Below are 13,307 nucleotides of genomic sequence, written 5' to 3'. Positions count from 1 at the left end.
GAATACAGGTGTTGCAACGTCTAAAGCGCTTTCTAGTTGTATGTTTAGATTTTGATTTGCCCACTCCGTTTGCAAAAGGAACGCGAAGGAATATCTGCTAGTGATAATGACATTACGGCTATGGGTGTACATACCAGCGGTTATGGTAAGGCTACTAAATGGATAGGAAAGGTCCAGAGAGGCATTGCGGCATTCGGAGTGAACCTACCCAGTATATACCATCAACTGTGTTTACACACCCCTTTTAGTTTCTAGATTTAACCATATATCATGACTCAGTAAGCTCATTTCTTTTTCTTTGCCTCTGCTGGCTTCTCATTCTCTTTTGAAGAGGGTGACTTTTTCTCCTTCTCCTTCCCCTTTTCTTCTTCTGCCTTCGCTTTCTTCTCCATTGCCCTGAGAAGAGCGGCTTCTTTTTCCTTGTGCTCAATCTGCCGCTGGCTAAACTCCCACAGCTCTTTACCCACTTTCTCATCCATTATTTCACTTCGGAGAATCTGGCGTTCTTTGCATTCTTTCAAGAGGGTTCCGCCTTCGATCCCAACCTTTTTACGGCCAGTCATGTCACTATTTTCACCAGCCATATTCTTGACCTCATCAAGACTAATGACAGCCGTAATTCCCACGCCACTAAAGTTGGCCTCCATTGCAGCCATAAGAATGCTCTGTGCACCTTGGTCAGATGATTTGAGTACAAGCCACCATACTGGCCAGGTTATGAGATAAAACAAAAGACCCCATAAGGACCCTCCGCTTAGCCATCGACGGGTTCCGGGTGTTCTGCAAAATCCCGGGTCGACAACCAAAACGCGAGCGGGCGGTGGCGGGAGAGGGTTGTTTTGTTTGTCGGTTCGTGGGGTATAAGTTAAATGTTGTTGGAATGAGCGTGCAAATATCATTAACGCAAGCTTAGATGTCGCATACATGCTGCTGCTTGTTACCAGCGCTTCAGGCCCATTTTTGATCTTTTTGTTCGCTGCTGCTCCCGTCGATGATTTGCTAGGAGGCTGGGCAACGGTTGCTTTTTCTAAAATCTTCAAGTCTAGCTTATTGGCGCCGATATAGCTCGAGCAGGTGGTGAATATAATTCGTACATCGCGGTCGGGCGGTTGTGCTCGTAGAGCGGGGCTCAAAATGCTCAGTAAATGATAGTTTGCAAGGTAGTTTATCTGCCATTCCTCCTGTAGCCCCTCGCTTGTTCCGTAAGACGCCCGAGAGGAGGATGGCTTTTGAGTATTCGCGCAAAGGACAACCATATCAAGCCGCCGCACCGGGCTGTTATCGATCCATTTTGTCGCAAACAGTCGGATGGAATAGAGCGACGCAAGGTCTACTTGTTCAGCGTATATGAGTTCGTTGCCAGTTGACGTACGAAGATCCTCAATGTAATCGACAATAAATGGGTCAGAGGGAGAGTGTTGCGTAAGTAATATCACTTGAGCACCCCGAGTTGCAAGATCCTTTACGACTGCCGCACCAATGCCAGATGTCCCGCCCTATTTCTCAATAATGAGGTAGTTAGCTTAAGGGGTACAGCAGCAGGTAATGTAATTTGCAGAGTTATCCATACCGTAACCATAACCACCTTGGAGTGCATTACTCGATCTGCCACATTCCTGGCTCCCCCAAAGTATCGTTTTAATGCCGTTACCGCGATAAGACCCGCTGCTGTTTTCAGCGCGGTATATCCATAAGGAATGCCCGAAAGGCCGCGGGAAGCGCCTTCAGCAAGAAGAGGCAGAGGCATAACGTCGATTGTTTGTTTTCCAATGCAAGGCTAGGTATCGAAAAATCGATCTATACTGAAATGCTCATTCTATGGGTGTTCGAGACGCTGCACGGAAACGTGTGGATTTGAAAAACGCTGTGTGGCGAGGGTGTCGAATTGATGCTTCGTAACTCGTTGGCAGTCCGTAGAGAAATCAAATTTGGTTCTGGGAGGTAAATAACAGTCGAATTGAAGCCGTCTGCGTGCTGCGGAGATTACAATATAACTGAACTGAGCCGGAGATAAATAATATCATGGAAAGTTGGAATCGACTTACATTTAAGGTTATTATGTAATCAACAGCAACCTTTTGGGCCTCAAACATTAAACTGAGCGCTTTGAAGAAGTGAAGGACTTTGTTCGTGCTATCATCAGCCTGGCCACCGGAGAGCTACAGGATAATGGCCTCTGACGGCGATGAGTACTCGATGCCAGCGGCCTTTGGTGCCGGGATTAAAAGAAAGCGCGTCCCGTTCGTCCCATCTAGAGACACGGCCACTCTATCAACGACCTCCGCTCCCGCAACAGTATCCTCGTCGCCCGCTCCAGGTGCTTCATCTATAGCTGAAAAATATCTCTCTATAGTGCTTCCATCAAGTAGTCGGTCAGATATTGGCTCGACTACCAATCACTCCACAGACACAGAGCTATGTGAGATCTGCCGCCTCCCTCTTAAAGACATTCCCAAGCGGCGGAAGCCCGTGAACGAAGAAGAGCCCGAGATTTCGGTCAGCGAACTACCCGAATATACACCGCATGAAGCTTCTCTGGCGCATCAAGTGTGCCTGCCGCACTCTCACCCGCCTTCTGCCATAGATAGGACTGGAACAGGCTTCAGGTACCTCTCCTCGTATGGATGGGATCCTGATTCTCGCACAGGTCTTGGACCAACTGGATCAGGTATACAAATTCCACTTAAGCCCAAGATAAAAAACGATACGGTTGGGCTAGGAGTGGGATCGTGGAGGGATGAAGTAGAGAACGATGGAGGGAAACGACAGAAACGGCGCCTTAAACTACTACAGGAAAAGGAGGAGGCTGATAAGGTAAAGAATGCACGGAAACTCAACGCAAAGCAAGTTCGGCTGCAAGAGGAAGAGAAGAAGAAACGTGGGGAGAAATTACGGGACGCATTTTACCGGATTGAGGATATGGAGAAATATCTAGGGAGGTGAGCAAATAATTGTATCATTTTATCGAGAGTTAGAATAATACACCTTAAATTAGCACTAGCGCATTAATATTCTAACAATATTTATTATAAGTTCTTGAGGATTAAACGTTGTAAGGTTTCGAGGGTCTGGAGTTGATTAATTGGAGTAACTATGTGTACGGAGTATTATCATCAGACACAAACTATGCTAGGCAACCAGTTACGCCATGCCAAAATCAAAATCCTTGCAAGTGGTAAAATAGATGGTATCAAAAAAGTTGAAAATGCCATGCTAAGGGGAAAGCAAATATCAGACGTGCGGGTATAGTGGCCAGGGCAGCTGGAAGAAATAGAGAATACTTACACCAATCCTCTCACCGGCTCCTTTACTTAAAGAAATGACGTTTCTTCTTTTCCTTGTCCTTTTCCTTTTTGGCGGGTTTACCGCTTGAAGAAGGTGGAGCAGCAGCGGCGGGAGCGGGAGGCGCCCCCGGTGTCCCATTTGCTGGCTTTCTTTTGATAGCCTCAGGGCCATTGTTGAGGTTCATCGACGCCATTCCGCCGACCGGAGGGGCAGGAGCCATGGGCTTGGGAGCTGGCTCTCTCTCAAACAGGTGGGCTGGGGCCTGCGGTTTGGGTCGTTCCGCGGGTAGATCCAGTCGTCTTTTGTCAACACTTAGATCTCTCAATTGTCGTAAGAATAGACCTGGTGTGAACATGTGAGAGGTTGCGAGGAAAACATCCTTGTTGGTTTGCTGGGATAACTCATAGCAGCTTCTCGCTTCCGAATAAGTCGCGCCACCAGCCATGAATACGATAATTCGTTGACGGGGGTCGCCGGCAACTGGTCGAGTGCGCGCCCATGTTGGTTTCGCGCTTCGTAGGGAAGACTGAGCCACCTGGTCCTGAGGCGAGCTGTCATCTTCTAGATAAGGGCGTGTGTACGGGAATACGGTGGTGTCCAGTGTGCCACGTATTTGTTCCTGTAGCATTGATTTGATGTTTGGTTCAAATCGCGATATGCTAACATCATCTTCTTGTGGCTGCTGTGGTAGCTTATGTGGAAATAACGGCTGAGCCGGTGGCTTTGGATCCTTGAGAGGCTTTTCTACTCTTGCCCCTAGAAGACCAAGATTATAGATAGCTTCCGCATCTTGCGGGGGAAGCTGTGAATGTGCGAGAAGTTTCTTGATGTCACCAGCGAGGAGCCCACCACGGTAGCAAACATATAGCAGAATCAGCCTCAATCTTTCAGAAGGCCCCGCAGATTCGTGGTCAAGAAGGCGGACGAGTTGTTCGGCAATGTTTTTAGGTTTCCGAAAATCTTCGTCAACTCCGGTAGCAAGTGATTGCTCGACTGTCGCGATCTCTGCAAGATTCCGTTCCTGGAATAGACGCATTGTTTCTTGGGCCATGTTAAGGTGGAGTGTATATGCATTCTTGCCCTCTTGGAAGTCTGACAAGCCAGCAAGCATATCCTTGACTGTATTGACGGAAGTTGGGTGATCGCTTATTAGAAGGGGAGAGTTAGAAGAACAGGATGGATGAATGGAAGAGGTATCAAGGGCGGTTAGCTCTCACCTGTCAGCAAATTGGGGATTCTGGGCTCTGAATTTTTTAAAATCTTCAGCAAGTTTCCCCAGTAGGTCCTTCATATGTAGATGTCGGCTCTCCACCCAAATTTTATCGCCTTCAGTGATATCCATATCCTTGGTCTCTTCATTCTCCTGCCCTTGGTTTAGGACAGTCCGGTAAGTCAACTTGTCACCTTCCTTTATTGGGAGAAGATCATGGCCCATGGCTTGATATGTAAATTCATGGACTAATGGTGCGGCAAGATCCATGGATCGATCAGTAATGAAGAGCACACCCCTGGGCCTCGGGGATGGTGTTGGATAATCTCTTCGATGTTTAGCATACTCGTCCAGCTCTTCTTGTACAAAACGAGCTAGATGAGAACATAGGACGCTGGCTTCATGAGAGGCATCCTTCGGCCGAAAGTATCGGATAAGAGGGTACTCGTTCAGGGATACACAAACAGAAACGATCTGACGTGTATTAGCTTCACAAACCTAACATTGACTGGTTAAAGGGTATCTTAGCAAACCTTTTGTGCTAATTCTGTAAGGTGACCCCTCACAAGGTTATTGCACGCAGGATGGAAGAGCGTAAGGAAGCTCCAGGGGTCACGGAAGATAGCCAAACGAGACTCTCGAGGAAAGTAATTGATATTTATCACTTGCATATTGGCAATCAACTCTCTTGAAGCGCTGAAACCATTGATTCTACTTCTTAGTTGAGGGTCAAGATCTAAAATAGCAGGTGTGAGCGGGTGGTCGAGTTTAGGGGGCGTGGTATGGATTGATATCCTACTTGATGTCCAAACCAAGAAATATCTCCGATAACGGCGCCTCTCAAGGTCCGCCATAACACAGTCAACGATATGGGGGAGAGATGATAGGATGTATAAGGCATCTGTATCCTTGTTCTGCGGCCTCCGGTGTTCGATCTGTTCAATATCTTTGCAAGCGGTGAGCTGGTTGGCGTTTGTATCAGGGCCTGGAACTTCGCATACTGGTAACATTTTCGTTCAAAATGTCGTCTTCCTTGACAGCGTTATCGATCAATTTCCTGCTTGCCTCGTCCACCACAAGCACTTTCCACTTGATGGTGTTATCTTAGCCCCACGCCTTTGTATATAGAGTCGGTGGACGCTTACTTCTCTTCCTCCAGCATGGCGAACAGTTTCCAGGATAGCTAGATGACAGGAGTTAGCATTCCAGTCCTCGGATGATGGCCCAGCGAAAAGGGTGAAGGCTGCTGCTCACCCTGGCGTTGAACCTCGATCAATGAGGCATCCATCTTGTTAAACAAGAGACCATGCGCCCCTGTAAGCAGCTAAACCACTTGCTATTGAGTAACCCTCTCTTATTCACTCTTGTTCAAGGAGGATCGCAGGTTCGAATATTCACCAGAAGCTCCAGCAGTCGGTCCCAGCCAACGTGTCAACTAGTTTGTTTATCCTTGAGACATCGCCAGAGCTTCGCCGTGACTTCATATCCCACTCGCCGATCTTCCTCGCTTTTTGGAATAAGCGCGTGTTTCACGGTCCACCGCCTGCTTAGTCATTATATCACTGGGTTTAACCGCGTCACGTGGATATCATTGACGCCTCTTCTTTTTTTTTATATATGGGAGCTTCAACTTATGGCAACGGTTGGAACTGCGTTCGATGACGGCCCTTCTCCTGAACATACTCAATTAGCTTGAGAGCTAGTCTACGGATCTATCGCGGGAATGCAATCATGGCGGCGGCCGGCTCAAGGGTTATGCCTTCGTTGCGCTTTGCGCGTGCCGACCTCTATATCAAGCCGGAGCTTCAGCGGATCCGTACCGCACGACAAACCAAAGATCACGGTCTTGAAAGGACGCCCTGGATGGGGTGGCTTTGATGGGGCTGGTAATAGGAGGACAAGGGGAGGAAATAAACACGAACAAGGCGGAGATAGGAGCGGGAAGGTGAGCGTTATAAAGTACTTCTTTTCTCTATAGAATATCCAAGCTAACCACCTTTTATATGCACGATAGCCATGGAAACCCAAAGGCCCAAGTGCTATAAGAATGATAGGACGGAGTACCTTTGACGACCGCTTTAATCTCGCATTGACTGAGTGTCTGGAAACTATTAAAAAAGGACTAGAACAGACAGCATCGGAACTCGCCTCTTGGAATAAATTTCAAGCCTCCGTCATCAAAATTTGCAAAGAAAGGTCCCTTTTAAAAGACGACGATGGGAGGCAATTCGAACAGAAAGTTTCTCTGCGGCGGATGTTTGGAAAGCAAGGGTCCAGTGGAATGATTCAATATCTGGAGAGACTGTATCGGGATTACAAGCTTGACAAATTATTCTCACCGATAGCCACAGGACAAGACACCTTAGCGGACTTTAGATTCCCTCCGGAATGGTATCCTGTTGCTCGGAGCATGCAGAGGAAGATCCACCTCCATGTTGGGCCCACCAACTCGGGGAAAACTTACCATGCCCTTCAAAAGCTGGAAAAGGCAAAGAGTGGCTTCTACGGTGGCCCGCTACGTCTTTTAGCACATGAGATATACACTCGTCTAAACAAGAAGGGCATCTCATGCGCTCTGATCACTGGCGACGAGGTTAGAGTCCCAGAAGGCGACCGTGTAACGATTTTCAGCAACACTGTGGAGATGGTGCCCATTGGCCAAGAGGTCGAGGTTGGGGTTATTGACGAAATTCAAATGATAGCGGATCCAAATCGCGGGTGGGCTTGGACTCGAGCTGTTCTAGGGTGTCAGGCTAAGGAGTTACATCTTTGTGGTGAGGAGAGAGCTGTTCCGTTAATTCGACAGCTCGTGTCGTTGATGGGTGATACGCTTGAAATTCATAATTACAAGCGACTTAATCCCTTAAAGACAATGACGTCAAGTTTAAAAGGTGATATCAAACGCCTAGAGAAGGGGGACTGCGTTGTATCGTTTTCTCGTGTCGGCATTCACGCCCTAAAACAGGAGATCGAGAAGGCAACTGGCCGAAGGGCCGCCATCGTCTATGGAAGCTTGCCAGCAGAAATCCGTGCTCAGCAAGCGGATCTATTCAATGATCCCGATAATGACTACGATTTCCTTGTCGCGAGTGACGCCATCGGCATGGGGTTGAACTTGTAAGTCATGTTCGAACCGTCTTAAGACTTAATCGTACTAATCGCGGTTTTAGGAGTTGTAAACGAATCATATTCGACTCAGTAATGAAGCGATTACCAACAGGCATCCGGCAACTCTCGGTATCTGAAGTTAAGCAAATAGGGGGGAGAGCTGGAAGATACCGCAGTGCAGCTCAATCATCTAACTCTTTCAGCAACAAGAATGGAAAAGATAATAACGAAAACGTCGGCCTTGTAACGTGCCTTGAAGAGGGCGACCTTCGATACATCCGAGAAGCAATGATGACTGAGGCTCAACCTCTGGACGCCGCCGGGATTCTTCCCTTGGATTGTGTGGTCGAGAGATTTTCAAACATGTTTCCTCCTGACACACCATCTGGCTATATTTACAAGCGCCTAGAACGAGTTTCCCGCACCGACTCGCCTTTCTTCATGTGCCAACCCCAAGATACAGAGGCCACCTTCGGCCTCCTTGACGATATCAAAGGACTTAACATGGTGGATAAAATGGTCTTTATGAGCGCGCCTTTACGTGCCACCGATCCTGTCATGGCAATAGTTATCAAGGCATTTGCGGAGTGTGTTGGTCAGAAGAGGAGTGGGGCACTTCTCGACATACCAGAATTAGATCTTGAGATCCTGGATAAACCCGTCTCGGGAGACGATAAAGAATATCTACGATCTCTAGAGGCCCTCCATCGTTCACTTATTCTTTACCTCTGGCTAGGCTATAGGTTTGGTGGTGTGTTCGTTGACAGAACCTTGGCTACCCACGCCAAAGAAATGGTAGAGGTGAAGATGGATCGCACTTTAACGGAATTCTCAGCCAATTCTAAACTTCGGAAACAAACCCTTTGGAAAAGACGGCTCAAAGCAGCTAAGGAGAAGTTTATATCTACCCACGCCGAGGAGCCCACAGGTATCGTCGATTCGATATCCGATACCCCTGAGCTAGAAGAGACCCCTGAACAACTCGGGTCTTCTTCGGGGACGGTAGTCATGGACCACCCTATGGACATACCCGAGCCTGTAGTTACGAGCGCGTCCTAACTCTATACCGTCCGACACTTCTCATACTTTACATCCTTCGAAACGACTCTCCTCCCGCCTCTAATGTACAAAACCATGTGGCCAAGCTCTGGTAGCCTAAGCCGCACCTTACAATTCTTAATCTGCTTTGTGATACCCACTCCATCTGCAGCACTTTTTCAAAGCTATTCTTTATAATTTCCGCTCCATATCACGATTTAGACCATTCTTGTCATAGAAAAAACTATAGATTTTGATTTTGAATACACCTTCCTCGTCATTCACTATTTACTACTGTATTACCATGTAGATTACAGTTATAACACTTAAAATATCATCAAGACATGATCAAAATATGACTTGGAGAAAGCCAGAGGATGGCTTGGCGTGTAGGTGCCCGGATAACGGAGAAACTATTATCCAGATAGCTTTAATTTATCGCGATGCAGACAATCTGGAGATCGATAGCATCAGGATAAAGAGAATCGGTGGCTCGACGTCGAAACAGCCAGGATGGATGATCTCGAGTCCCTTGAGCTTCTGTCTCTTGTTTCGAGGGTAACGACTGAACTCCAAAACCACCTGGGGATTAACGAAAAGACTCTGGCGGAATTTGTGATCGATAAACATTTACAATGCAAGTCTCTCGCCGAATTCAAGAGCTCCCTAGAAGCTGTTGGGGCAGACTTTCCGCAAAGTTTGGTGGAGAGTGTGGATCGCCTGGTTTTAACAATGCATCCTAAATACAAGTCGAAGCGAGCCAAAGCGGACGAACAGAAAACCCAGCAGAATGGCCGTGACGAAGGGCTTGACGACATCGAGAGGAAAGCAAGGGTGTTTAAAGGACTTGCTGTTCCGGATAAAACTCCTAAATGGGTCGAGGAGGAAAACAGTACTCCGCTGCAGGGCAGGCCGGAGGACAAGCTGGAAGACAACACGAGCGCAGGAGCTATGGATGATACATTTGCGATGCTTGAAGGACTCGCTGGAAAGGCAAAGGCAGAGAAAAACGGGTATGCGAGCAGTCGGAAGCGGAGCAGGAGCCCCGAGGCCGATGACTACGAACGAGGTCGATCCCGTCGTGGGAAATACAGATCTAAGTCGAGATCGAGGTCACGGTCTCGCAGTGGAGACCGGTACGGGAGTAAGCACGGCCACAGGCATCGCAGGAACAGGGACGAATATAGAGAGAGGGGGCGATCAGGACGCGATTACGATGATGATAACGATTTCGCGAGACCACCTATGCCAGAACTTGACGAGCGACCAGTTCTTTTTAAAGTCTACGATGGTCGAGTGACTGGCATCAAGGATTTCGGCGTATTTGTGAATCTTAGGGGAGTTAAAGGAAAGGTTGACGGCTTGGTACATGTCTCTGCAATGCAAGAAGGTGCAAGGGTGAATCATCCGTCCGACCTCGTCTCGCGAGGACAGCAGGTCAAGGTTAAAGTTGCTTCTATCCAAGACTCAAGGATTGGGCTGTCAATGAAGGAAATTGATCAGGTTACTGGTGAGGATCTCGCTCCACAACGGCGAATTGCCTCGGGTGCGAATATGGAGAGGCTGGATGGAACTGGCGCAGACGACCGCTATGGGAACCTGGGCTCTAGCGTTCCTGTTATAGAGCATGATGCAGATACCAGGAAGAGCAGAAAACGGTTGAACTCACCAGAGAGGTGGGAAATAAAACAACTGATTGCCTCCGGTGCAGTATCTGCCGCGGATTATCCTGATCTAGATGAGGAATATCATGCTACGCTAAGGGGAGAGGCAGATTTTGAAGAGGAGGAGGATATTGATATTGAAGTACGTGAGGAGGAACCCCCGTTCTTAGCGGGCCAGACAAAACAATCTTTGGAGCTTTCGCCGATTCGTGTTGTCCGAGCGCCAGATGGTTCACTTAACCGTGCTGCTATGGCTGGAGCAAATTTGGCCAAGGAAAGGAGAGAGATCCGACAACAAGAGGCTCAGGATAAGGCCGCCGAAAAGGCTGCTCAGGTTGATCTCAACGCACAATGGCAGGATCCAATGGTTGCTCCAGAGCAGAGAAAGTTTGCCTCTGAGCTGCGTAATGCAACTACCGAAAAGACATCTGAACCGTTACCGGAGTGGAAACGAGCGGCACAGAGTAAGGATGTGTCATATGGAAAGCGGACAAACCTTTCTATGAAAGAGCAGCGTGAGAGCCTCCCGGTGTTCAAGTTCCGGAAGCAACTACTCGAAGCTATCCGAGAAAACCAGCTACTCATTGTTGTGGGTGACACCGGGTCTGGAAAGACAACGCAGGTCACACAATACCTCGCCGAAGGTGGATTCGCAAATAACGGCATGATTGGATGTACACAACCTCGACGAGTGGCCGCGGTGTCCGTCGCCAAACGTGTGTCTGAAGAGGTTGGCTGCCAGTTGGGTCAGGAGGTTGGATATACCATCCGTTTCGAAGACTGCTCTAGCCCTAACACAAAAATCAAATATATGACGGATGGTATTCTTCAAAGAGAGATTCTGTTGGATCCGGATTTAAGAAAATATTCTGTTATAATGCTTGACGAAGCCCACGAGAGGACGATCGCTACCGATATATTGTTTGGGTTGCTGAAAAAGACAATTAAACGGAGACCTGACCTCAAACTCATCGTTACGTCGGCGACCCTTGATGCAGATAAATTCTCAGAATATTTTAACGGCTGTCCGATCTTTTCTATTCCTGGAAGGACTTATCCCGTCGAAATTATGTACTCAAAAGAGCCCGAAACCGATTACCTGGATGCTGCTTTAGTTACAGTGATGCAAATCCACCTCACAGAGCCAGCTGGGGATATCCTTTTGTTTTTGACAGGAAAGGAAGAAATCGACACCAGTGCGGAAATTTTATATGAACGAATGAAAGCATTGGGCCCCAACGTGCCTGAGCTTGTTATTCTCCCTGTTTACTCTGCGCTTCCAAGTGAAATGCAGAGTAAAATTTTCGAGCCAGCTCCTCCAGGGGGGAGGAAAGTGGTTATCGCGACGAATATTGCTGAAACGTCAATTACAATAGATCAAGTTTACTATGTCATTGATCCTGGGTTTGTGAAACAAAATGCTTATGATCCGAAATTGGGCATGGATTCGTTAGTAATTACACCCATTTCGCAAGCTCAGGCTAAACAACGAGCTGGTCGCGCTGGAAGAACAGGACCCGGTAAATGCTTTCGGTTATACACAGAGGCTGCGTACCAATCTGAAATGTTACCTACATCCATTCCAGATATTCAGCGTCAGAACCTTACCCAGACAATTCTTATGCTTAAGGCAATGGGCATTAACGATCTCTTACACTTCGACTTCATGGACCCTCCTCCAACCAACACTATGCTTACGGCTCTTGAGGAACTATATGCTCTTTCAGCTCTTGATGATGAAGGACTGCTAACCCGTCTTGGTCGCAAAATGGCTGATTTCCCCATGGACCCTGGTCTAGCAAAAGTCTTGATTGCATCTGTCGACATGGGTTGTTCTGATGAGGTGCTGACCATCGTAGCTATGCTTTCCGTGGCTCAAGGTATATTCTATCGCCCCAAAGAAAAACAACAGCAGGCCGATCAAAAGAAAGCAAAGTTCCATGACCCTCATGGCGACCATCTTACTCTCCTCAACGTTTATAATGCGTGGAAACAATCACGGTTTAGCACCCCTTGGTGCTTTGAAAATTTTATTCAGGCTCGCCAAATTCGTCGTGCGCAGGATGTACGTCAACAGCTAGTCACCATCATGGATCGGTACCGTCATAAAATCGTGTCTTGTGGCCGAGATACCACGAGAGTGCGCCAGGCATTCTGTTCCGGCTTCTTTAGGAATGCGGCTCGTAAGGATCCGCAGGAGGGATACAAGACCTTAATTGAGGGCACACCCGTATATATGCATCCCAGCTCAGCTCTATTTGGGAAAGCCGCCGAGCATGTTATATTCGATACACTTGTTCTCACGACAAAAGAATACATGCAGTGTGCCACTACAATTGAACCAAAGGTATGTTATGATTTCTTTCTTACCATGCCTTAAAAAATATAAAGCCGACGACTTTCTATCTTTGGATATGTACTAACGATTCTTTAGTGGCTTGTCGAGGCAGCACCAACGTTCTTCAAACAGGCGGGTACCAACAAACTATCCAAGAGGAAAAGAGCCGAGCGCATCCAACCGTTGCATAACAAGTTCGCAGGCGAGGATGACTGGCGACTATCCGCTCAACGACGACAAGGTCGTGGTGGAGGTGGTGGAACCTGGGGATAAAGGCAGAGGCACCACGCTATACATAATTTCTCCCAGCTATATGAGCCATGCCTACCCATTTTTAATCCCTATTCTTCTAGCAAAATTATAATCTTTGCGCCGCTCATGTTTTCAAAAACTCTAGCGTTCTAAGAAAATGTACAATTATATGGTGTTATTAGAGCTGACCAGGTGTGTTGGTTGGGTTTCTTCCACAGCGGTTTTTTTTGGTCTTAAAGGAGGGAAATGCTACAGTTTTTGGCTATAAGAAAAAAACAAAACACATCTGCTGCCTTAGTTTTTCTTAGTTCACGAGTACTATACACTTGAGATTTGTATTGACGGCTACAGGTTACCCCCCTCCAGGATATATTTCATTTATTTACAACTAGAGCAAGGCACTATAAAAATC

At 47.5% G+C, this 13,307-nt stretch overlaps 5 protein-coding genes across 5 annotated transcripts; 3 read left to right on the top strand and 2 right to left on the bottom strand.

Moving 5' to 3' along the window:
- Positions 1–284: 284 nt before the first annotated feature.
- Positions 285–1,747, bottom strand: GIQ15_02376 (oxidoreductase; the record flags this gene model as incomplete). Its single annotated transcript, XM_033549793.1, has 2 exons — positions 285–1,496; positions 1,571–1,747. The coding sequence occupies 2 exons, from the start codon at positions 1,745–1,747 to the stop codon at positions 285–287; spliced, it is 1,389 nt and encodes a 462-aa protein (XP_033406954.1).
- Positions 1,748–2,169: 422 nt separating this feature from the next.
- Positions 2,170–2,943, top strand: GIQ15_02375 (uncharacterized protein; the record flags this gene model as incomplete). The annotated part of the gene is made up of 1 exon (XM_033549792.1): positions 2,170–2,943. One exon carries the CDS (start codon positions 2,170–2,172, stop codon positions 2,941–2,943), a length of 774 nt encoding a protein of 257 aa, XP_033406953.1.
- A 364-nt stretch (positions 2,944–3,307) lies between these two features.
- Positions 3,308–5,783, bottom strand: GIQ15_02374 (uncharacterized protein; the record flags this gene model as incomplete). The annotated part of the gene is made up of 6 exons (XM_033549791.1): positions 3,308–4,430; positions 4,503–4,969; positions 5,029–5,441; positions 5,497–5,584; positions 5,641–5,678; positions 5,750–5,783. The coding sequence occupies 6 exons, from the start codon at positions 5,781–5,783 to the stop codon at positions 3,308–3,310; spliced, it is 2,163 nt and encodes a 720-aa protein (XP_033406952.1).
- A 759-nt stretch (positions 5,784–6,542) lies between these two features.
- Positions 6,543–8,662, top strand: GIQ15_02373 (ATP-dependent RNA helicase suv3; the record flags this gene model as incomplete). The annotated part of the gene is made up of 2 exons (XM_033549790.1): positions 6,543–7,612; positions 7,666–8,662. The coding sequence occupies 2 exons, from the start codon at positions 6,543–6,545 to the stop codon at positions 8,660–8,662; spliced, it is 2,067 nt and encodes a 688-aa protein (XP_033406951.1).
- A 492-nt stretch (positions 8,663–9,154) lies between these two features.
- On the top strand, positions 9,155–12,916 carry GIQ15_02372 (pre-mRNA-splicing factor ATP-dependent RNA helicase prp22; the record flags this gene model as incomplete). Its single annotated transcript, XM_033549789.1, has 2 exons — positions 9,155–12,652; positions 12,740–12,916. 2 exons carry the CDS (start codon positions 9,155–9,157, stop codon positions 12,914–12,916), a joined length of 3,675 nt encoding a protein of 1,224 aa, XP_033406950.1.
- Between the last annotated feature and the right edge of the window lie 391 nt (positions 12,917–13,307).

The sequence above is a fragment of the Arthroderma uncinatum genome (genome assembly GCF_011692745.1).
Source record: "Arthroderma uncinatum strain CBS 119779 chromosome Unknown scaffold2, whole genome shotgun sequence".
Lineage (NCBI taxonomy): Eukaryota > Fungi > Ascomycota > Eurotiomycetes > Onygenales > Arthrodermataceae > Arthroderma > Arthroderma uncinatum.
This window is presented reverse-complemented; position numbering and strand designations above follow the sequence as displayed.